At 45.6% G+C, this 22685-nt stretch overlaps 1 protein-coding gene across 4 annotated transcripts in view; it reads right to left on the bottom strand.

Moving 5' to 3' along the window:
• Nucleotides 1-22685, bottom strand: part of LOC119951677 (MICOS complex subunit MIC27-like) — a 95271-nt gene that overhangs the window by 30199 nt on the left and 42387 nt on the right. For all 4 annotated transcript variants that reach the window (XM_038774897.1, XM_038774893.1, XM_038774896.1 and 1 more), the window contains exons 3-4: nucleotides 21549-21668; nucleotides 4812-4866 (exon numbers count right to left, since the gene is read on the bottom strand). In XM_038774897.1, the coding sequence (XP_038630825.1) occupies nucleotides 4812-4866; nucleotides 21549-21668 (175 nt within the window). The remainder of the gene's footprint in view (nucleotides 1-4811; nucleotides 4867-21548; nucleotides 21669-22685) is intronic.

Here is a 22685-nt window from a genome sequence, read left to right as displayed (position 1 = left end):
GGCGCCCCATCCCCCTCTCCAACCCACTGGAGCAAACTCACTGGCACAGGAAGGCATGGACATCAACAAAACAAAAAAAACCCAACCCACGTCCTTGGCCCCCCTTCGTTACCGTGCCGGCTCCAGTGTCCTCCACAAGCCGCACAAAAAGTAAAAATCCGGCCGAAAAGGAAAAAACAGAAAAAAAGAGAAAAAAAACAAAAAACAAACCAATGTCATGAACAAAGGAAAGAGTCCCAAATGTTCCGCTTGGCACCTTTGACCCAGCAAACCGTTGAACAGCAGTCCAGGCCCATTCGGCGTACCTTCATACAGTAGCCCTCGGGCCCTAATTCGGGCCCGTGGTGCCTCTTTTCGGGACCAGCCCCTGATCCCTCGCAGAGTCCATCGCTTCTTCAGGCTCGGAGAAGTAGTGGTGTTGACCCTGGTGCGTGACCCATAAACGAGCCGGGAACAGCAGACCAAACTTCAAGTGCTTCTTGAACAGCACCTCCTTGACATTCTTAAAGGCTGCTCACAGCCGAGCCACCTTCTGGCTTAGGTCCTGGTAAATGCGGAGAACACTGTTGTTCCTCGTGCTGCTCCTGGCGCTCTTTGCCCACTGCAGCACCCGCTCCTTGTCCACGAACCTGTGGAACCTAATCACCATCGGGCGGGGGGGGGGGGGGGGGGGGGGGGGGGGGTCCGCCCCTGCCTCACCTGCACTCTGTATGCCCCCTCCAGCTCCGGCGGTCGCGGAAAGGTTTCGGCCCCCATCAGCTGCATCAATAGGTCTGCTACAAACGCTGCGGCATCAGCTCCCTCAGCCCCTTCCGGGAGACCAACCATCCTCAGGTTGTTCCTGCGGGCTCTATTCTCCAGCTCCTCCACTCTATCTAGCAGTCTTCTCTGCCGCTCCTTAAGCCCGTCAACTTCTAGCGCCGCAACCGTCTACGCATCCGCCTGCTCCTCCACCGCCTCTCCCAGCTCCTTAACTTTAACATCTTGCGCATCCAGCCTCTGGTTCAGCTGATCCGCTGCCTTCTGGAGTGGGTCCAAGCTGTCCCGCTTCAGCAATTCAAAACTGGATTTCATTACCTGGAGCATGTTATCCAGCGCCTGCTGGATTGCTGAGTCCAGTGTCCGTGTGTCTGCCATCTTAGGTTCCAGGTAAGTTTCTTCAGCTCCTTGACTTTGTCCCTTTTTCTCTCTCTTCTTCTGCCTCCTGAACTCCCGCTGTTCCATGTGCCGCAGCCCGCTCTTCCGCCCTTTCACCGCCGCCTTCCTTCAGCAACGTGGTCCCGCTATCGTGGGGAATCAGCCCCTAAACGCCCGCCGAAGTGAGAGCCCGCCGAATGTGCGGCTCACTCGGACATCGCCGCCACCGGAAGTTCCTAAATCTCAGTTTCTTGATAATAGTCCTTAAAAGCAGTTTCTCATCAACCAGTGAACTTCTGTTTCTCTTGTGATCTTAGGTCCTCGGCGGCTGTGCTGACTGGTTATGTCTTCCACTTGCACTCTCCTCAAGATGCGGCTAACTGTCTGGTTGGTGCCTTCCTCTGGCACTTTCTTCTTAGTGCTGACTGCCTGCGCCCAGGGTCCTCCATTCACACTCCCCTCTAGTAGGTGTTGCTGACTGCCTGGCTTGTTTTGCTCCTCTAGCACTGTCCTCTCAGTGCTGCTGACTGCCTGTCCCAGGGTCCTCCACTCGCACTCTCTTCTGTCTACTGTCCCCTTTATTCCATGAGCTCCAAATGACCTCACAGGTCTGTTGGGCAGCACTGTATCAAACGCATTGTGGAAGTCCATGGGCGGTATTCTCCCAGCCCCCTAGTCTCTCCTACCCGGGGGGATAGGCGGGCCGTACCGGGAAACCCGGTGGCCGGGCATTGTCCCTGGCTTCAAGGCCCGGCGTGCCAAGAATTAAGCCGCGGCGGCGCCTAATTATGTCAGCCGCGCATGCGCGGGTTGGACAGCTCAAACCCGCGCATGCGCGGTTCCCGTCTTTCCCCTCAGCCGCCCAGCTAGACGTGGCGGCTTGATCTTGCGGGGCGACGGAGGGGAAAGAGTATGTCCCCTTGACAGTGCGATCGGTGGGCACCGATCGCGGGCCAGTCCCCTCCCGAGCACGGTCGTGGTGTTCGATCCCCAATCCGCCCCCCACTTACCTGACGCGCCATGTTCACGACAGCAGCGACCAGGTGTGGTTGCCGCCGTCGTGAACAGGTCGGGAACGGCAGGCCGCACGGCCCAACCGGGTCGGAGAATCGGGGGCCGCCGTGAAATACGGCGGCCCGCGTTTCTCCGAGCGGCATGTCGGAAAACCGGACACGCCATTGGGGGGGGGGGGATAGCAGGAGGTGCGGGAGCAGACCTCCCGCTATTCTCCCACCCATCGTGGTTGCAGAGAATCGCAGCCCATATACACAAAACAGCATTATCCTCATCAATACTTTTTGTTGGGCAGCACAGTAGCACAAGTGCACAGCACTGTGGCTTCAGAGCGGCAGAGTCCCAGGTTCGATTCCCTGCTGGCTCACTGTCTGTGCTGAGTCTGTACGTTCTCCCCGTGTCTGCGTGGGTTTCCTCCGGGTTCTCTGGTTTCCTCCCACAGACCAAAGACGTGCAGGTTAGGTGGATTTGGACATGCTAAATTGCCCTTAGTGACCAAAAAAAAAGTTAGGAGGGGTTATTGGGTTACGGGGATAGGTGGACGCAAGGGCTTAAATGGATCGGTGCAGACTCGATGGGCCAAATGGCCACCTTCTGCACTGTATGTTCTATGTTACCTCATTAAAATTTGAGTGTACTGTTACGATGAACTCACTTCTCTGTAGTTGACGAGCACAAACAATGCAACTGGACACTATTTGTCCTCCTTCATCCTCATTTTTTTTGAAAGACTTATAGAACTGACTTCTACTCAACTCATTCCTTCCTTAAATATAAAGCAGCTGTATTCTTTACCTCTCTCAGTCTCCCCATCACCCTTCAGGCTTTTAAACCCTAGCCTGATGTCACATGATCACTGCACATTGATTTCAGTTTTTAAAACCATACCTCTTCTTTTCAACCTTTGAGTCTTACACAATAGACCTTGGCTCTTCACACAGGTTCATTTTCGTTTTGCTAGAAAACATTCTTTTTCAGCTTTCAAGAGTTTAAAAAGTACTGTACTTCATACATTTCCCTACCGAGTTCTGGGTCAGTCTGTATTTATGTGGTCACGGTTTTAGTTCCAAAGCAGTTTAGAAATCAATTTGTTTTAGAACTTTTCCTTTCCTATTTTAATTGTAGTACGTAATAGCTAATGACGTGATATAAACTCGCAGTAATCAAAGATCTAATATTCATGACATGCAAACAGTGTCTTATCAACTACATTGTTATGGTTTGTCATTGTCAATTGCATCATTACGGTTAAGAAAACAAGTGAGGAGCATTAATTCGCTATCAGCATGAGAAAAAAATCATCCGACTTGACTGTCTGCCCCTCTGCTGTAACTAGCTTCGCGGCCAGGTGGCTGATACGCTTTAGGCATTCTGTGATTGGTGGGCCCCGTGGGGGCTGGGTTGTATCATCATCATCCCCCGGAAATATTTCGGTTTAGTTAGTCAGATAAACCTCCTTTGATGTTTTGATTTGGTTACAGTGCCCAAACAGGAGTTGTCACCCCCACCCTCGTTTGTGTTTAATTTATTGAATTTTGTTTTATCGAAAGGAATATAAAGAAAGGATATTTTTGGAAGTGGTTTTGTTACAGTCTCTTTAAGAGGCTTTCGATTAGTTAATTCAATTAGTTTATTCTTGCTCATTTGGTCACAAAAAAGCATATAAATGAGGGATAGGCACCGGATTATGTGGGAGGACAGTTGTGCGACTGAATAAGTCAATAACCTCTCTCTCTATAATGGAAAGCCGCGAGTCTTGGCTGTGATTTCACCAACCAGCTTGGATCCTATTAACAAACAGAATCCGCCAATGAACACCGGGCCCACATGACGGTGGCCCGGATGACCAGATTCTTCGGGCAGGAGGACAAGTGTGCTAGATGCACCGGAGGGCCGGCTAACCATGTACACATGTTCTGGTCGTGCCCTAAACTCAGGGGGTATTGGCAGGCTTTCGCAGATGTCATGTCCCGGGTATTGAAAACTGGTGTGGTAATGAGCCCTGAGGTGGCAATCTTTGGGGTTTTGGAGGACCCTGGAGTCCAGGAAGAGAGAGGGGCCAACGTTCTGGCCTTTGCTTCCCTGGTAGCCCGGTGACGAATACTGTTAGCATGGAGGGACTCAAAGCCCCCGAGGGCTGAGGTATGGCTATCGGACATGGCGAGCTTTCTTGGCCTGGAGAAAGTCAAGTTCGCATTGAGTGGTTCGCTATTAGGGTTCGCCCGAAGGTGGCAGCCACTTATTGACTTCTTCGCAGAGGAGTAAGCGTCAGCTGGGGGGAGGGGGGGGGGGGGGGGGGGGGGGGGGGGGGGGAGAATAGAGTAGGGGGATATTGAGGCAGGTCCTTGCGTGAACTGAGCCGTGGTTTGCACTATGTTCAATTTTTTGTACTGTACAATGCCTAAAATACATGCCTAAAATACCTCAATAAAATTGTTTGTTTAAAAAAATAAATCCACCGATGAGCATTAATTAAAGGAACCCATTTCCCTCCTGCTACAGATAGTTTAGCAACAGCTGCAGGTGAACCAGAAGGTCCCAGGGTTGACCACTGCTGTGTCAGCCAGCCTCAGTCAGGAAAACAGTGGACCTGCTCCAAATCCCTTCAGTATCCCAAGCTCTGGAAGAAGAAACTCAAAAATAAACGTAACCACACTTACCTTTCCCAAATGCAATAGTATTTTCTGCACCATTTTTAATAGCATTATATGCACCCTAGGGGAAAAAAAATGGAATTCTGTAACTTCAACAGCACCAGAACAAAAAACAATTATAAAGACGGAAATTAAACTGAAAATAATGGAAGTGAATTAAAAGATGGAAAATGCTTGGCGAGGAAAAGGAGATAAGTTGGAGTTCCTTGGGTGAACAGAGAAAATAAAAAGCAACTTACAAAAATTTTTAGAGCCAACACAAATTATAGAGGAGATGCAAAAATAATAGAAATGTAAGAGGAGAAAGAAAGTTTAGCCAGGAAATATAGTGATGTCATAATATATGTGTAACATGCAGACTCCGCACAGATAGTAACCCAGTCGGGAATCAAACCTGGGACCCTGGTGCTGTGAAGCCACAGTGCAAACCACTGTGTTGCAAGATGAAGAAAAAGCTGAGTACTAAATGAGAACTTCTGTCTTTTTTGTTTTACAGGAAAATGTGGTAGTGGGAGTATGGTTAGCTATGAAGAAGAGATGGGGAAATTAAACTTGGGAGCCATTCACCCAATTGTTCCAGGACCTGTTTGTGGCCAACGAACAAGCAAAGAATAGCTAGGTAGCCAAGAAGCAGGGGAAAGTAGCTGAGGCGGAGGAGGGAGGGATAGACTGGTGGGGGAGATAACAGCTAAAACTAAGATAAAAGAAAGACGAACCACAGGAAGGGGGGGTGGGGGGGAGAAGAGGGAGGGGACAGGGAACAATAGAGGGGAACCAGTGAGGTGGGGGGGAGGCAAGGCAATGACAGCTGGAAGGAGGGCACGGGAAACAATAAACTACTACAGATTCAGAGAACAAGGAAAATCCAGGTGAAAGACGGGATGAATGGCTGAAGCGGAGGTGATCGCGAGACAACAACGACAGCGAAAACCGCCCAGGAGAAGCAAGTGACAACACCAACACCACATCTATTTGCGTATTGCCCTCTGTAATTGTTTTCCCGGCGCCCAAATGTATACAAGCTCCCCCAGTACCCACCTCCCTCCCCACCTCCCACAACCAGATGCCTACTTATGTGCTAAAAACAATATTGCCAATTGTACAGAGCTGCTGTAATTGAGCGAGCACATAATACCCTACCAGTTATTTTATCCTAACTTTTTTTTTTGTTGTTTGCTTTGTTTTTTGTGCATGTTCCCTTCTCTTCTATATGTATAATATATATATATATATATTCTATTTTGTGTACAAAACGGTAAATATACTTCGTTCATTATATGGCATCCAATCTACTGCCTTTTGAAAAGGAAACCATTTATTGCATTTCCTTTATTAGCTTCTCAGTCACCTCCTTAATTTGTCGGTTTTTTACAAATTCACGTTGGCTATCCTTTATTAACCCATATCTTTCTCAGTAAGTATTCAATATTTAGATCTCCAGAAACTTATTGGGCAGCCACTGCCGACATTCAATCTGTGGCGACCTATTTGATCCACATTTCCCCTTTTGATCAGAAGTGTGTTTTTAGCACTTCAAGCCTTTGCTCAATTTCCATAACCAAATATATTTGAAACGTTTTGGTCAGAGCCTCTGCTTTTTTTAAAATCTTCTCGTTTTTTCTGATACAGACCACCAAGGCCCAGCACCTTCCCATTTGAGTTCCACCAGTTGTTTTAGGCACGACTACCGAGTCATTCATTATCCTAGTCCATTCTGCAGTTACAGTTCGATAGCTTGAACCATGGAGGGATGGAAACGAGCTGAGTGAACAAATCCCTTATCGTTAAGCCCATGTTCTGTGGAAGCCGTCAACTGACCCTCGGATGGCAAATTTGATTTTCTCCATTTGAAGACATTCTGAGAGGTCGGACAGCCAGTCTGCAGCTTTGGGTGGTGCTGCTGACCGCCAGCCGAACAGGATTCTACGGCGGGCGATCAGAGAGGCAAAGGCAAGGAATAGATCTGGCTGGTCTGATACTGGTCTGATACCCCGAAGATCACCACTTTTGGGCATGGCTCCACCCTCATCCCCACCACTTTGGACATTGCCTCGAAGAAGGCGGTCCAGTACCCCGCAAGTCTGGGGCAACACCAGAACATGTGGGCGTGGTTGGCCAGGCCTCCCTGGCACTGTACACATCTATCCTCCACCTCCGGGAAGAACCTACTCATACGGGTTCTTGTTAAGTGGGCTCTGTACCACTTTTAGCTGCGTCAGGCTAAGCCTTACGCATTGGGAGGTGGAGTTGACCCAAAGCAGTGCTTCGCCCCAGAGTCCCCACCCTATTTCAATCCCCAGGTCATCCTCCCATTTCTTTCTTGTTGCGCCCAGTACGGTGTCGGTCCATTCTACCAGTCGGTCATACATGTCGCTACAGTTCCCTTTATTAGGATGCTTGCGTCCAGTAACTCTTCCAGTAATGTATGTTGTGGCGGTTGTAGATATGTAGGAAGTTTTTTGAGTTGCAGGTACCTTAGCTCGTTCCCCCTGGCTAGCTGGAATTTCTCTGTCAGTTCGTCCATTGTTTCGATCCTGCCGTCCGTGTATAGGTCCCTGACTGTCAGTGTCCCTCCGTCCTGTCCCCACTTTTTAAAGGTGGCGTCAGTCAGCGCTGTTGTTGCAGATGGGAGCTTTGTCCGACATTTTGGCCAGGCCAACTTGTTGCCATAGTTGGTTCCAGGACTGGAGGATGGCTATCACCACCAGGCTGCTGGAGTGTTTTTTTGGGTGGGGATGGGAGTGCCGCCGTGGCGACGGAGGAGGCCTCTTCCATGCGCACCTACTCGGCTTCTGGCGCCTTGATGGGTGCCATATAATTAGGTTTATTGATCACACAGAGGTGCACAATGCTGAAGCGTAGTGACAGCACAGGTAGCAAGTTTGGCAAACAACACAAGGAAAAATAGTGTTGAGCAGATTTCTTTGGATTGGAATGTAATAGTGTCAGCAATGGGGCCAAACATTATACAAATAAAATAATCTCAATTTAGGTTTAGTGGGTGTAATAACAAAATGAAGTAAGAATAGGGAGCATTCGAATTGTGAGGACTGTACGTGCCATAGATGCAAGTTTCCTCCGCGACGTCCTCAAGTATAGCATATGCAGAAAGACAGGATTTATTTGGACTATTGTTCAGCAAGGGAACCCTTGCTGGCTCAGCTCCAGATTTCTCATCGCATTACTCACCGTCCAAATATTCCATAATTCAACTGAGCACTTTGCCCAGACAGCATGATTAACCTAATCACGCAGGTCACCCAAATCAAATAAAGCAAAGTTGCTCAGTGTTTAAAGAACAGTACTCAAAATAAGTCAATAAATAACTTCAACACAGAATTGAGCATGACATTTCAGTGCAGTACTAAAGTGCGATCCACCTTCAGAGGGCAGACATCAAAATGGAGACCCAAATTGCAAGGTGGCATCATGCTACTTTAGAAGAGCACAACATTTTCCTGCCATGTGAGCCAATATACCTCCCTCACATAAAAAAACAGGTTGCAAATTTAAGTTGCTGCTTGTGGGTACTTGCTTTATCCAAATGTACTCGACTGTGTACCTGCCTCCTTCCATTTCACAGGTTAGGTGGATTGGCCATGTTAAAATTGCCCCTCAAGTGTCCAAAGATGTGTAGGTTCGGTGGGGTTAGGGCAGGAGATTGGGCCTAGGTAGAGTTCTCTTTTAGAGGGTTGATGCAGACTCGATGGGCCGAGTGGCCTCCTACTGCACTGTAAGGATCCTATACATGCACAACAAATTTAAGTGAGATAAGAATATCTCCTGCTGTATTTCGCAACATTTCTATGGTATGAAAGTTGGATGCGATGACCTTGGTGTCGGGTCTGCCCTCAAAATTCAGCGGCAGGAACTCTTAAGGGATTTTTTTTTTTAAAAAGAGGCAGGGCCTATGCAGTCATTCTCAGAATGTGACCATGCACAGGCCGAGAGATGCACACACTATTATCAGGCAGTTATTTGGGGATATTTTCTTCCCATGGGAAGCACAATTTCCCAGTTTTCATCACTGGAGTGCTGTTGACCTGATGGCTTAATAATCCAACCCCGTCACTGAAAATGGAAACCTAGGTCATGTTTTATCATAACTAGATTTTTTTTAGTTCAGAGACCTGAGCTATTGTAACACAATCAAATTCGTCATTTGTGAAGTTTTGAGATTTTAAACTTCTGCAAGCAGTATCTACCATTCTTAATTCGCATCACAAAGTTCTTACTGCTCACAGAAACATAAGTGGAATAATTGTTTACTTATGAATTCTTCAGGAAAAATAATGACATCAGTTTCTGCTTAGGCAAACCATTCACCACAATGGTTTGAGAACCAATATCTTTAATAACTGAAAATATAACACAAAACACGCACAGACAGAAAATACGTAAATAAAGGAAACACAACATGAATCACTGCATTGTGATGCTCACACACAGTAAGTTACTATATCCTCAAAATATTACAGCTATGGCCTAAATGTTAAAATATTAAAATGGAGTTATTATTCTCAAAGAAACTCGGTTCAAATCTTGGAGCAACTCATTCATTGCATATTATGGATGTCATAAATAGTTACAAACCTTCGATGTTAAATTCTTTCAGAACAACGGCATCATTTTAAGATTCATACCACAGTTCTAATATCTTGATTGAAATACTGCACACAACCACTAATATGAGAACAGTACAGTTCAGGGAAATAGTTGGTTCCCTTTATTTTCATAACAAACAGTGCGCTGATTCAGGCATTTTTACATCTCTGATAGAAATAAATTTATTAAAACATCATCACTAGCAGATTGGAAAATAAACTCTGGTTATCATATTTCTGGTTTATTAACTCTATCTGGGTGAAAAACAATGTTCCGGGAAAGATTTCAGGGCTGTATTTGAAAGCCAAAACCCTGTAAGAAAGCGTTAGTTCAGTTGGTATCAATGTTACCTCAGGGTCAGAAGGTTGTCAGCTCAAACTATTCCAGAATATATTAGATCAGATATGAAAAACAAGATCCCCAACCTGCACTTTAAGGATCCCATGGAACAATGTAAAAACACCTTTTCCTTAAACGACATCCTCAGAACAAATAATTTTTGACTTCGACTGAAGCTTTGCTCAGAAGTGTGCACACCATGGCCCTCACCAAAGCCTCTATACTGGGTTACACTTTCAATCATTCAGCCAAATCAATTATGGTAGTGTTGTGGTATCCATTACAATGACCCCTTGATCTTTCTGACTTTCTATCTCTGGTTTCCTTCAAGCATCTTGACCTTATCCAACCTTCTGCCTTTTCCTTTAAAAGCTTTACTATCTACTGTGCCCCCCTGAAACCTGAGTGGGTGCGTGAAACATGACTAAGCTGTCAAAGACAACTGTTACCAATATTAGCAGACAATGTGTGTGCATGCAACATGTTCTCATTTGTTACTTTAAAATCTTGTGATAACCTATTCACTTTTAAACAAAGTGCTTAATGTCTCAGCTGAAATAGCAGAATGCAACTCAAGCATGTTAAACGGTCTTCTTTAATTGCACAATAGTAATTTATAAACGTAAACGTTTTTGCTCTGGGACCAGAACTATGTGAACACTGCTACAATAACATCTATCCTGTGTGCATACAACTAAAGCTGATCTGCAGTTAAGAAAAGGTTATGTTGTAATTCAGCAAATAATTCAATGTTAATGCCAGGAGAAGCAAGGACTGTGTAGCATCTCCTACGTCACCTGCAAGCACCACAGCATTCTGAGACCAAGTGGGCAGGCTGCAGAGACAACAATTAAGCTAATACACGGGACAGGCAATGGAGGAAATAACAACAATCGCAAATAGAGACAGTTTGCAAACAGGTATTTTTTCCAAAAGGAAGATGCATCAAGCCAGCTTAGTTTCACAAAGGGAATTTCTATCATCTTTTCCTGGAACATTCCTCACAAAAAATTGTTCTTGTAAATTCATTTTTCTGCCCAACTTGTCTCTTTAACCACATGTGATTTCTATTTTATATTTTATTTTCGTACAAGGCCTCTTCTTCAGTTGCAGTTCACATTGTTAGTTCACATGACCAGTGGCAATGCTTCGGAAAATGTTCCCGGTGGCATTTTGTCTTCATTGTTACATCAAGAGATACAATTCCAGATTCTGTTTATACTCAAAATATCCTCCAACCTGCCACCTCCCAAATCAGTGCCGTCTTTTCTGCTATTTGACCAAATCAGGTTTCCATCTCTGCCGTAGTACTGAAATGGTACTGACCAAAATCACAAATGACATTCTATGTGCCCGTGGGGAATTTTCCCTCCTCAACTCACCTGTAGTCTACAACATGGTTGACCACACCATCCTCTTCTCCATTGCCCAGCTGGGTGGGGCTGCTCTCACTCACTTCCATTCTTCAGTATCCAATTGCAACCAGAGAATTGCCAGCAATGGCATCTCTTTCCATTCCTGCAGTTATGCTGGATTCATTCAAGATTCTATCTTTGGTTCCTTTCTATTTCTCATTGACACACTGCCCCTTGAGAGATATCGTCCGAAAACATGGCGTCAGGTCTCATATGCAAGTTGAGGACACTCAGCCTATCTCGTCACCACTTCTCTTGCTCCCTCGCCTTCTCGGATTTGTCAGCCTGATTGTTTGCCATCCAGTATTGGATTAACTGAAATTTTCTCCAACTAAACACTGGGAAGCCCAAAGTCAGTGTTTTCAGTTTGCTCTGCTGCCCAGCCACTGATTCCATTCTTCCTGGCAACTGAAAGAGATTGAACCAAACCACCAGCAAGACTGCATACTTCTACCATCACAACATTGCCCAACTCGCCCTCAACTCATCTGCAACTGAAACCCACATCCATGCTTTGTTAGCCCCAGATTTGATGATTGTAATGCATTCCTTGTCAGCCTCCCATTTCCCACTCTCCTTAAAGTTGTACTCGACTAAAACACTGTGCGTGTCCTATCTCACACCAAATTTAATTCACCCTTCATCCCGGTGCTCAAGGCCTACACTAGGTCCTGTTTTAATTTTTAATAAATCTTTTTTCAAACCCTACATCCCTATGATGAATATTCTCCAGCTCAATGTTCGAGAGCTCTAAACCCCTCTATACTGGCAACTTGCACGCCCCTGATTTTAAATGCTCCACCATTGATGGCCATGCTTTCAGCAGCTTAGGTCCTAAACTTTAGATTTCCCCCCCAAAACTGCTCAGATGCTACACCTCTCACTTCTCCTTTGACAACCTACTTTGACAAACTTTTGTCTCTTATCCTGCTTTCTCCCTCTGTGGCTTGGATTAACATCGCCCATGAAGCACTTTTGGACGATTTGCTAAGTGAAGGAGCTATATAAATGCAAGTTTTTGTTGATTTAACAGTTTCCTAAAACAGTCTTCTCTATGTTTCTTGGCACCCCAGATAGTACCATGCTTCACAGACCCAGGGTCCATTCTTCTGCTGTCAACTTCTTCCATCCCTTTCCTTCATCTTTCTATCCAGGCTTACCTAGGCACTGGAATACAACTTTTCCCCAGCTAATGTACCATTTAAAACATCAAAGTGTTTTAGTAATAAAACGTTCAATAATCTTCTGTTTGAGTCTACCGAGGTGAAAACTGAGCAGATGCAAATATTTGGCTTCCTGTTGAAATTTATGCAAGTAAACATTGCGCTTCACATATTTTACTGGTCTGATGTAGTACAGACCCAATTTTAAATAATCGGTTTCTCTTTGTGTCCAAAACCGACCTTTTACGTCCATCAAAATGTGGAAGTTACTGGGGCAGTTGAATGAGAAAAACATTCCCGTAATAGATTACTGGGGCTTTATTGATGAAAGATTGAAAAAAAATAAGGTTGCTAACCCATTTGATAGTGATCCATATCAATATAAAAATTATGCAGTGGGCAGGTTAACAAAAATTCTTAGCTTTGGTTTATTTCTTTAGAACATGACAGCCAGGAAGACATGGATCATGCCGGCTTAGTAAAAGCCAGCTTTGCTCAATGCACAAAAAAAGGGAGAAAACGATTAACTGTTTAATAGAAATGGGGAGAGGTTAAAAAAGATATGGGAGCTGACAGAAACTTTCAATACAAATAGTGAGATAGAGAATGGAAATAATCTTCTTGGAGCGGGGTGGGGGGGGGGCGTTATCCAATCTCTCGGGGTATTATTGGGCAGCCAATGTGTCGATGGTGCGCAAGGGGGCAGCATGGTGGTTAACATAAATGCTTCACAGCTCCAGGGTCCCAGGTTCGGTTCCCGGCTGGGTCACTGTCTGCACGTCCTCCCCGTGTGTGCGTGGGTTTCCTCCGGGTGCTCCGGTTTCCTCCCACATTCCAAAGATGTGCGGGTTAGGTGGATTGGCAATGCTAAATTGCCCGTAGTGTCCTAAAAGTAAGGTTAAGGGGGGGGTGGGGTTGTTGGGATACGTGGGTTTGAGTAGGGTGATCATTGCTCGGCACAACATCGAGGGCCGAAGGGCCTGTTCTGTGCTGTACTGTTCTATGTTCTATGGGTAATGGAGGGGGAGGGGGCAGCATGGAAACGGATGGAGAGGGCGTCCTGTGGAGATACAAGCCTAGGGCCCTGGTAACAGCGCCGTGGCCGCTCCCTCCTACGAGGTATACCATGAGTCCGGTGGTGGCGGCTACCCTCAAGATTTGGGGGCAGTGGAGGCGACATAGGGGAGAAGTGGGGGGCTCGATGGAGGCTCCGTTAAGGGGGAACCATAGGTTCGTCCCGGGGAACATTGATGGGGGATTTCAGGGTTGGCACAGAGCGGGCATCAGACAGCTGAGGGACCTGTTTATTGATGGGAGGTTTGCGAGCCTGGGGGAGTTGGAGGAGAAATTTGGGCTCCCCCCGGGAAACATGTTCAGGTATCTGCAGGTAAAGGCATTTGCTAGACGGCAGGTGGAGGGATTCCCTTTGCTTCCCGCGAGGGGGGTGAGTGACAGGGTGCTTTCGGGGGTCTGGGTCGGAGAGGGGAAGATATCTGATATCTACAAGGTTATGCAGGAGGCGGAGGAGGCATCAGTAGAGGAGCTGAAAGCTAAGTGGGAGGGGGAACTGGGGGAACAGATCGAAGACGGGACATGGGCTGATGTCCTGGAGGGGGTTAACTCTTCCTCCTCATGTGTGCGGCTTAGCCTCATCCAATTCAAGGTGCTGCACCGGGCCCACATGACTGGGACGAGGATGAGTAGGTGCTTTGGGGGTGAAGACAGGTGTGTTAGGTGCTCGGGGAGTCCAGCGAACCATGCCATGTTCTGGGCATGCCCGGCACTGGAGGCGTTCTGGAAGGGGGTGACGAGGACGGTGTCGAGGGTGGTGGGATCCAGGGTCAAGCCAGGCTGGGGACTCGCGATTTTTGGGGTTGGGGTGGAGCCGGGAGTGCAGGAGGCGAAAGAGGCCGGTGTGCTGGCCTTTGCGTCCCTAGTAGCCCGGCGAAGGATCTTGCTACAATGGAAGGATGCGAGGCCCCCAAGCGTGGAGGCCTGGATCAATGACATGGCGGGTTTCATTAAGCTAGAGAAGGTCAAATTCGCCCTGAGAGGGTCGGTACAAGGGTTCTTTAGGCGGTGGCAACCTTTCCTCGACTTTCTGGCTCAACGATAGGGTACGGGGACAGTAGCAGCAGCAACCCGGGGGGAGGGGGAGGGAAAAGGGGGGGGGGGACGATGACTATGTTTGTTTATTTAATTTTAATTTATTTTTAAGTTCTTTTGTTGTTCATTGGGGTTGGGGGGATGTGATACATGCGTCGATACGGTCTGGGGGGTGTTACAGTTATTATGGGTTATTTTGTTGCATTTCATTGTTTGTCGTTATGTTTTATATTTTCTGTAAAAAATTCCAATAAAAATTATTTTAAAAAAAAAAGAGAATGGAAATAAATCAAGCAAGAAAATGACTGTATGGGAAAGTGGTAAAAAGAAAAATTTAAATGGAAGAACATTTCTTAATTAACATTCACTGATGTTAATGTATAGTCATTAAAAGTATTAATCGCTGCTGACAGAATCCAACTTTATGGTGGTAGGCAGTCATAAAATGTTGTGACAACAATGATACAGGGGCTGGACATGCTTGAAGCAATTTGTGAAGAGATAGTGAAACATACCTTCAGCTGACATGGAGGCATAATATATCTTGTGGCAGTGAAAGTGAGGCCTCTGTGGAACATTAAACAATTGCTACCATTTTCTACACCAACAGTTCCAGCAGTTCATGTAAACAAGGAGCAGAAATACACTTAAACCCAAAATAAATAAGTAAAACCACACCGGCAACACAGTGAAACAATGCAAGAGAGGAAAAACTTCAATTTTAATAAGTGACCAATACTCCACAATGAGAACAATAGACCTCTTTCAAACAAATGATGCTCCGCAGCAACGCTGCCTTAAATAAAAAGTGAATGGCACATTGCACATTTAAACCATTTTTAAATATCGACAAATGTTGTCAATTCAATTTCATGGTGTGCTAAACAGAAAAGCTGAAGCATTTGACAATTAAAATTCAGCAATGTGAAGTGAGAGCTTAATGGCAAAAAAAAATGAAGAATTAATATTTGGCTGTATTTGAAAATGGACCTATCACCAGCACAAACGACGAATGTGAAAGACATACAAAATCTCATGGCATAACAATAATAAAGGATGGTTTACTAACACAAACTACCTTTGCAGTAAAGAATGAACTTTAAGTTTTAGGAACAGGAAACAGCATTTGAATCGTTATTCAGACATCAACCTAACCCAGGCATTTTCAAAGTCGGGGTGGTTCGCGGGCAGGTGTCGGGAGGGTTGCGGAGCCGTGCATCGCGGCGCTCCTCGATTGCGCAAATTTGTACACAACAGCCGGTTTTTGACAATGCCGGCTGCGAGCGGCCTTCAAAATGATGGCCGGGACCATGTGAAAAAAATGCAGGAGTACTGCACATGCGTACCCGGTCATCAGTACGCATGCTCAGACTGCGCATGCGCACCGATGAGCGGGCAGGCATGCACAGTGCGCCTGCATTTTTTTTTAATATGGTTGCAGACATCATTTTGAAGGCTGCTCACAGCCGACAGTGTTAAAAGCCGGCTGTTGCGCGCAAATTTGCGCAATTTGAGACGCAGGACAAGATTTTTTTTTTAAATTCAAAGTAATCTTCCTGCCCGAAGGGAGGCAGAACAGTTCAGAACTCCCGAATGTCGACATCACGTGCATTGGGCCTTCTCCCGTTGCGATTCCCCCATTTTGTCAGCAGCAAACAAGGCAAGAAAAAATGTGGGTCGCGAAGATCGGCTGGCGTGGTAAAAATTAGTCCCTGGAAAAACACACTGACCAAAACTATTGACCGTCATATACTCATATGTACTGTCTTCTTTAATAACCTCCTTCAGTAATATATCAAGACTCTTATTTTTCAAGTAGGAAAGTTCCACTTGATTCTCCTACTCCTGAGTTCTTAGATTTAAAACTTCTGTTTCATTGCATTTGATTTGCTTAAATGGTGCAATTAAGACACTTTATAATATGCCCTATTGACATCCGATTTTACATTCAGGCATGTTCTATTTTGATTGACAGGATATTGCGATTGTTGCATATGTTGGGATTGGGAGAATGGGTGCAGGAATGGACACAGTTTTGGGTCTAGGTTCCACAATGCACACACAGGAAATTCAAGGTTTTGACACTCAGAATCACCACGATCACATCTATTACCCTTTGGAACTGCAATTTGTATTTAGTTTGACTTCCTGAATGCACTGGCAACAGATACTACAGTAGCACCATTCCACATTTGAGGCTTTTACACCCTTCCAATTCTGAAGCAGTTTGGGTTCAGATTTCTCTCGAGGATGAGTGCTAACTGTGATTTTGAATAAGAAACTAGAGGTAGGAGCACAGCTACTAGTCTGGTCTCCGATAACTCCATAAGTCCCATTCCAGTCCTTACTATATTTCACCCCCGATAAGTTATTTCACTTGAATACTCTTTGGGACCTTTCTTTTTGATTTACTTTGTCATTTAGGATTTTATATCATTTGAACTCTGGCCCCGCCACATTGTGATGCTGGACCCGCCATCACCAAAGGCTCAGGTTACGGGGAGAGAAAAATCGAGGCTCGTGATCCTGGATCAGGAATTCAGGTCAGGGATGGGAAGCTGTCGGCCGCTGATCAGATGACACAGTGAGAAACCTGGGGGTGTGTAGGTTGGGAGGGGCAAAGCTTCTCCCCCCACACTACCTTCTTGTGAGGCCCTCCCAACTCCATTGCTGCAACCCGGTAGCACAGTTGCTTCACAGCTCCAGAGTCCCAGGTTCGATTCCCAGCTTGCATTACTATCTGTGCAGAGTCTGCACGTTTTCCCCATCTGAGCGTGGGATTCCTCTGGGTGCTCCGGTTTCCTCTCTCAGTTCAAAGATGTGCAGATTAGGTGGATTGGCCATGCTAAATTGGCCTTAGTGTCCAAAAAGGTAAAGTGTGTTTACTGGGTTACATGGATAGGGTGGAGGTGTGGGCTTGGGTGGGGTGCTCTTTCCAAGGGCTGGTTCAGACTCGATGGTCCGAATGGCCTCCTTCAGCACCGTACATTCTATGAACAAACCCCAACCCCTCCAAATCGCCTTGTTCAGCACCCTGCAGGACAAGGGCAGAGACAGAGTGGGAAAGGAGAGAAGGAAGGAGAGATGGGGAGAATGGGGATGAGAAAATATCAGCCATGATTGAATGGCGGAGCAGACTCGATGGGCCAAGTGGCCTAATTCTGCTCCTATGTCATATGGTCTGAGAGGAGAGAGAGGAGAGAGAGAGATGGGGAGAGGGAGAGAGTGGGAGAGAGAGGGGGAGAGAGAGGAGAGAGAGAGAGAGGAGAGAGAGGAGAGAGAGAGGCAGAGTGAGACAAGAGAGAGTGAGAAAGGAGAGAGAGAGAGAGAGACACAGTGAGATTGAGATACAAACAGACTGGGACAAGAGAGAGGGACACAGAGGGAGGGAGACACAGATTGGGAAAAGAAGGCAAGCAAAATGCTGAGCTGAGTTTCAAGAGTGCTGTGAGTCAGGCAGAGAAACTGTGCTACTCAGTTGTGTGGATGATTTAGTGTTATTTAATTTCAATGTATGTAGGATTTTAGGTATATTCACTGATTTTTCATAGAATCGCCACAGTGCAGGAGGCTATTCGGCCCAACGTGTCTACACTGGCTCTCTGACAGCAGTCTACCTAGGCACATTCCCCACCTTATCCCTGTAACCCCATCTTTCTATTTTGCAAGCTATTGCAGCTATGAATACAAACTATGCAAATGTATGTGTATGTATTTGAATGTGTAAATTGATTTTTCTTGGCCTGAAATATCCAAAGCAACTTAACTTTGGCTCCTTTGAGAGCCCATGATTCACAAAGTTGTGTCATTTAAAGTTGCGATTTTCAGGATCATAACCATAACTTTAAGTGAGGGCTTGCTGCAGTCGGGAACTCCATATTTGCTTCATTTATTCATGAATATTTAACTAATCTAACAATAATTTATATAGACTAGAAAATGAATGATGTACTCCTCGTTAGGCAAAAGATCACAACTGGGTCATTATTTAAGAAGGGAAGTAGGAAAAACCAGATAATTACAGGACAGAGTCTAACATCAATGGCAGGGAAATAATTGGAAAACTTTGAGGGATAGAAGTAATTTCCACTTGGGAGTCGCAAAAGATCAATCATGGATAGTCAGCGTGGCTGTGGCAGGGGGAAATTATGTTGAACAAACTTGATTGAATTTTTCGAGGTGGTCACTATGTGTGTAGATGAGGGGAGCCAAGTGGTGTTTTCCCCATGGACTTCTTAAGCCTTTTGACACCAGCATTTTAGATTGGTCAAGAAGGGAGCCATGGGAACCAGTGCAATTTGGAAAATGTGATCAAAAATTGATTCAGCGGCAGGAGGGAGAGGATGATGGTCAACGGTTGTTTTTGTGACTGGAAGCCTGTGTCCAGTAGTGTACCACAGGGATTGGTGCTGATTTCTTGGTGCTCGTAGTGTACACTAATGATCTAGACACAAAAGTAAGAGGTAATTTTACAGCTGACACAAACATTGGTGGTGTGGCAAATAGTGAGTGGCAAAACCTTAGATTGCAGAACAGTTGCAAATGGAATTTAACCACACAAAAGTGAGAGGCGATGCATTTTGGGAGGACTAACAAGGTACGGACAACACAATTGACAGTATGATCATAGAACTTACAGTGCAGGAGGCCATTTGGCTCATCGAGTCTGCACTGCCCTTGGAATGAGCACTCCACCGAAGCCCACACCTCCACCCCATCCCCATAAACCAGTAACCCCACCTAACCTATTTTGGACAAGAAGGGCAATTTAGCATGGCCAATCCACCTAACCTTGCACATCTTCGGACTATGGGAGGAAACCGGAGCGACCGGAGAAAATCCACGCAGGCACGGGAGAACATGCAGACTCCACACAGACACCCAAGCTAGGAATCGAACGTGGGACCCTGGAGCTGTGAAGCAACAGTGCTAACTACTGTGCTACCGTGCCGTCCACGATGGTAGGAAATACAGAGGACCCGAGGAACCTTGGTGTGCATGTCCAAGATTCCTGGAGGTAGATAATATACTTACCATTATTAGCCAAGGCACAGAATATGAGAACAGGGAGGTTATGATGGAGCTGTACAAAATGCTCATTAGGTCAGAGGTGGTGCACTGTGTGCGATTCTGGTCGGAAGGATGTGATTGCACTAGAAAGGGTGAAGAGGGGATTCACCTGGTGCCTTGGCTGGAGTGTTTCAGCTATGAAGAGAAGGCCGAAGGGGGACCTCATTGAGATGTACAAAATTATGAGGTTTATAAATGGGGTAGATAGGAAGACCTCTTCGTAGAGGGGTCAAGAACCAGGGGGCGTAAGATTTAAGATAAGGAGCAGGTAATTTAGAGGGGATTTGAGGGGAAACCTTTCCACCTAGAAGGTGGTGGGAATCTGGAACTCACTGCCTGAAATTCTGGGTAGAGGCAGGAAGCCTCACAGCACTTCAGAAGCATTTAGCTGAGTACTTGAAATTTCATAGCATACAAAGCTACAGCCCAAGTGCTGGAAAATAGGATTCGGATAGCTGTTTGAGGGCCAGCACAGATACGATGGGCTGAAGGGCCTCTTTCTGTGCTGTAAAGTCATGGCTCCATAACTCAACAAGCTAGCCCTTAAATAAGACTTTTACATTTCTTACCACTGTAGGACATATTTATGTAAACTATTTCTGGAAAATTACAATTCTATTTCATCAATTTCAAACTGCTCAGTTTTTTTGAAATTAATAATCCTAGGAAATTATCACCCCTTGTAGCATTGCATTTTCCAAACACTTACAATTATAACGGGAACAAGTCAGTCATTTACAGTGTGAAACAATTTGCAATGATTGAATTTAATTAATGTTTGAATTATTCCAGGGCAGCACGGTGGTGCAGTGGGTTAGCACAGGTCCATGGTTCGATCCCGGCTCTGAGTCACTGTCCATGTGGAGTTTGCACATTCTCCCTGTGTTTGCATGGGTTTCACTCCCACAATCCAAAAATGTGCAAGCTAGGTGGATTGGCCACACTAAATTGCCCCTTAATTGAAATAAAAATGAATTGGGTACTCTAAATTTATTTTTTAAAATGTTTGAATTATTCCTCTGTCCAGTCATTAATCAATAAAATTGGTAATACTGTATGAAATTTGGGCAGCACGGTAGCATAGTGGTTAGCACAATTGCTTCACAGCTCCAGGGTCCCAGGTTCGATTCCCCGCTGGGTCACTGTCTGTGCGGAGTCTGCACGTTCTTCCAGTGTGCGCGTGGGTTTCCTCCGGGTGCTCCGGTTTCCTCCCACAGTCCAAAGATGTGCAGGTTAGGTGGATTGGCCATGCTAAATTGCCCTTAGTGTCCAAAATTGCCCTTAGTGTTGGGTGGGGTTACTGGGGATAGGGTGGAGGTGTGCGCTTGGGTGGGATGCTCTTTCTAAGAGCCGGTGCAGACTCGATGGGCCGAATGGCCTCCTTCTGCACTGTAAATTCTATAAATGTTCTATAAGTTTATTGCAGGAACATAAACTCAGTCTTTTTTTAAAAAACAATTGTTTGTGATTGGAAGTAAATGCATAAGCACCAAGCCAAAATTGGGCAAAAACAGCACACTTTCATCAGACCTTTCCATCCTTTCAGATCCGATACTTAGTCATAGATAAAGTACAACCAATGCAGTGTTCATAAGGATCTGCTTTATTAATTCATAACAGTGTCCAGATGCTTCTTTTTCAGAAAATACAAGAATGTTTTATGACCATTGTATCCTTGTAAAATCATTTAAATACATGAATAGATTGTGGTCACAAAGCCATTTAAGTAGAGTTGCACATGCTGCAGCGACCTAACAGGTAAATATGTTTTAATGTTTTAATCTTTCTCATGGGAGCAGATTTTTCCTTAAATAAACAAGTGGCGCTTTCTATTCTATACCCATTCCCAAGGTCATTTTCTTGGCTCAATACCCATCGTAGTGACAGAACAATTTGGAGGCTCTTTGCTGACATTTGGAATTTCAAAAGAAATGTATTATCGTTTTGAATCTTGTTGTAACAAATATTTGCACAATTTTTGGCTCAAATAATTTTACAGCACACACACAGCCACAAGCAAACGCAAATGGGTGATTATACAGTACCTTGCATTGAGCTGCAAATGGTTGAACTGTTTGTCTCGCACCAGAAATCCGCTGCAGGAGCCAACCAGGCTGTTCAGTGACGTACTTAGAGTTTGTGGAAGGTTCATTGTAAACTGAAAGCTTAAAAACAACAAATTACATTCCAATAAATGAAAACAAGGTTTTTCTTGCATCTCAATTGTAGAGATGACTTTGCATCAAAAATCATACATAAAAATAGAAGATTTTATCATGTACATTAAGGTATAAGGATATTGTTTAAATGCTCTAACCTTTTGACTGAAATGACAATAACATTTGGCCAATAACATTCACCTCTCAGGAAGGTAGTTTAGTCATCTTCAGGTAGAGTACACAGCATTATTCTTTATATAAAAAGATACTTTCTGCATTGCAGTACATTCCCCATGGAACATCGGGCAGGATTTTCCGCACGCCCCACCACGTATTTTGTGGCGGTGGAGGAGGCCTGCCATTGGTCAGCAGCAGGATCTGCTGGTCCCACCGTTGCCAACAGGGTTTCCCGCTGAATGCACCCCTCTGCCGTTGGGACTGCAAGATCACACCAGTATTAAAAACCGGAACATTTCAGTCCTACTGTTGAATTACAAGCTGTTTTGTGCACTCATTGAGATCAATGCACTACTCATTGAGTAGTGTGCCGATATGCAGTGTGAGAAGCAGGAACTGAAAAGTAGTGTGTATAAGCCCTTTCTCCAGCTTCACTCTCCAGTGGTACCTTCTTTAATAACCTGGGGATTATTCAAAATATAAGAGTTCATATTCCCTTTACCATTGCTACAACAGGGTTTTCTGACAGGGCCGGGGTGGACGGGTATGCAACACCATCACCGTAGCTGGCAAGGCAGCCGTGCAGCTGCGCATGCCGCTGACAGCCCGTTTTAAACCTGGTGCCATGGGCCGTATAGGTGACCACCCCCCCTCCCCTTCCCCAGGGCACCCCTCTGGGTGCCCTCTGGCCTCAGCCAACCCATCAGCTGTATGGGCACACTTCAGCATAACCTGTCCCATCTTTTTAGATTCGATAAGTGTGTGTGTTGAATGGATTGGAGACATTGGGATTGATTTTCTTGGAGAGAAGGAGGTTAAGAGTAGGATAAGTGATCGGCACAAAAT

The sequence above is a fragment of the Scyliorhinus canicula genome, chromosome 17 (genome assembly GCF_902713615.1).
Source record: "Scyliorhinus canicula chromosome 17, sScyCan1.1, whole genome shotgun sequence".
In the NCBI taxonomy this organism is placed as follows: domain Eukaryota; kingdom Metazoa; phylum Chordata; class Chondrichthyes; order Carcharhiniformes; family Scyliorhinidae; genus Scyliorhinus; species Scyliorhinus canicula.
This window is presented reverse-complemented; position numbering and strand designations above follow the sequence as displayed.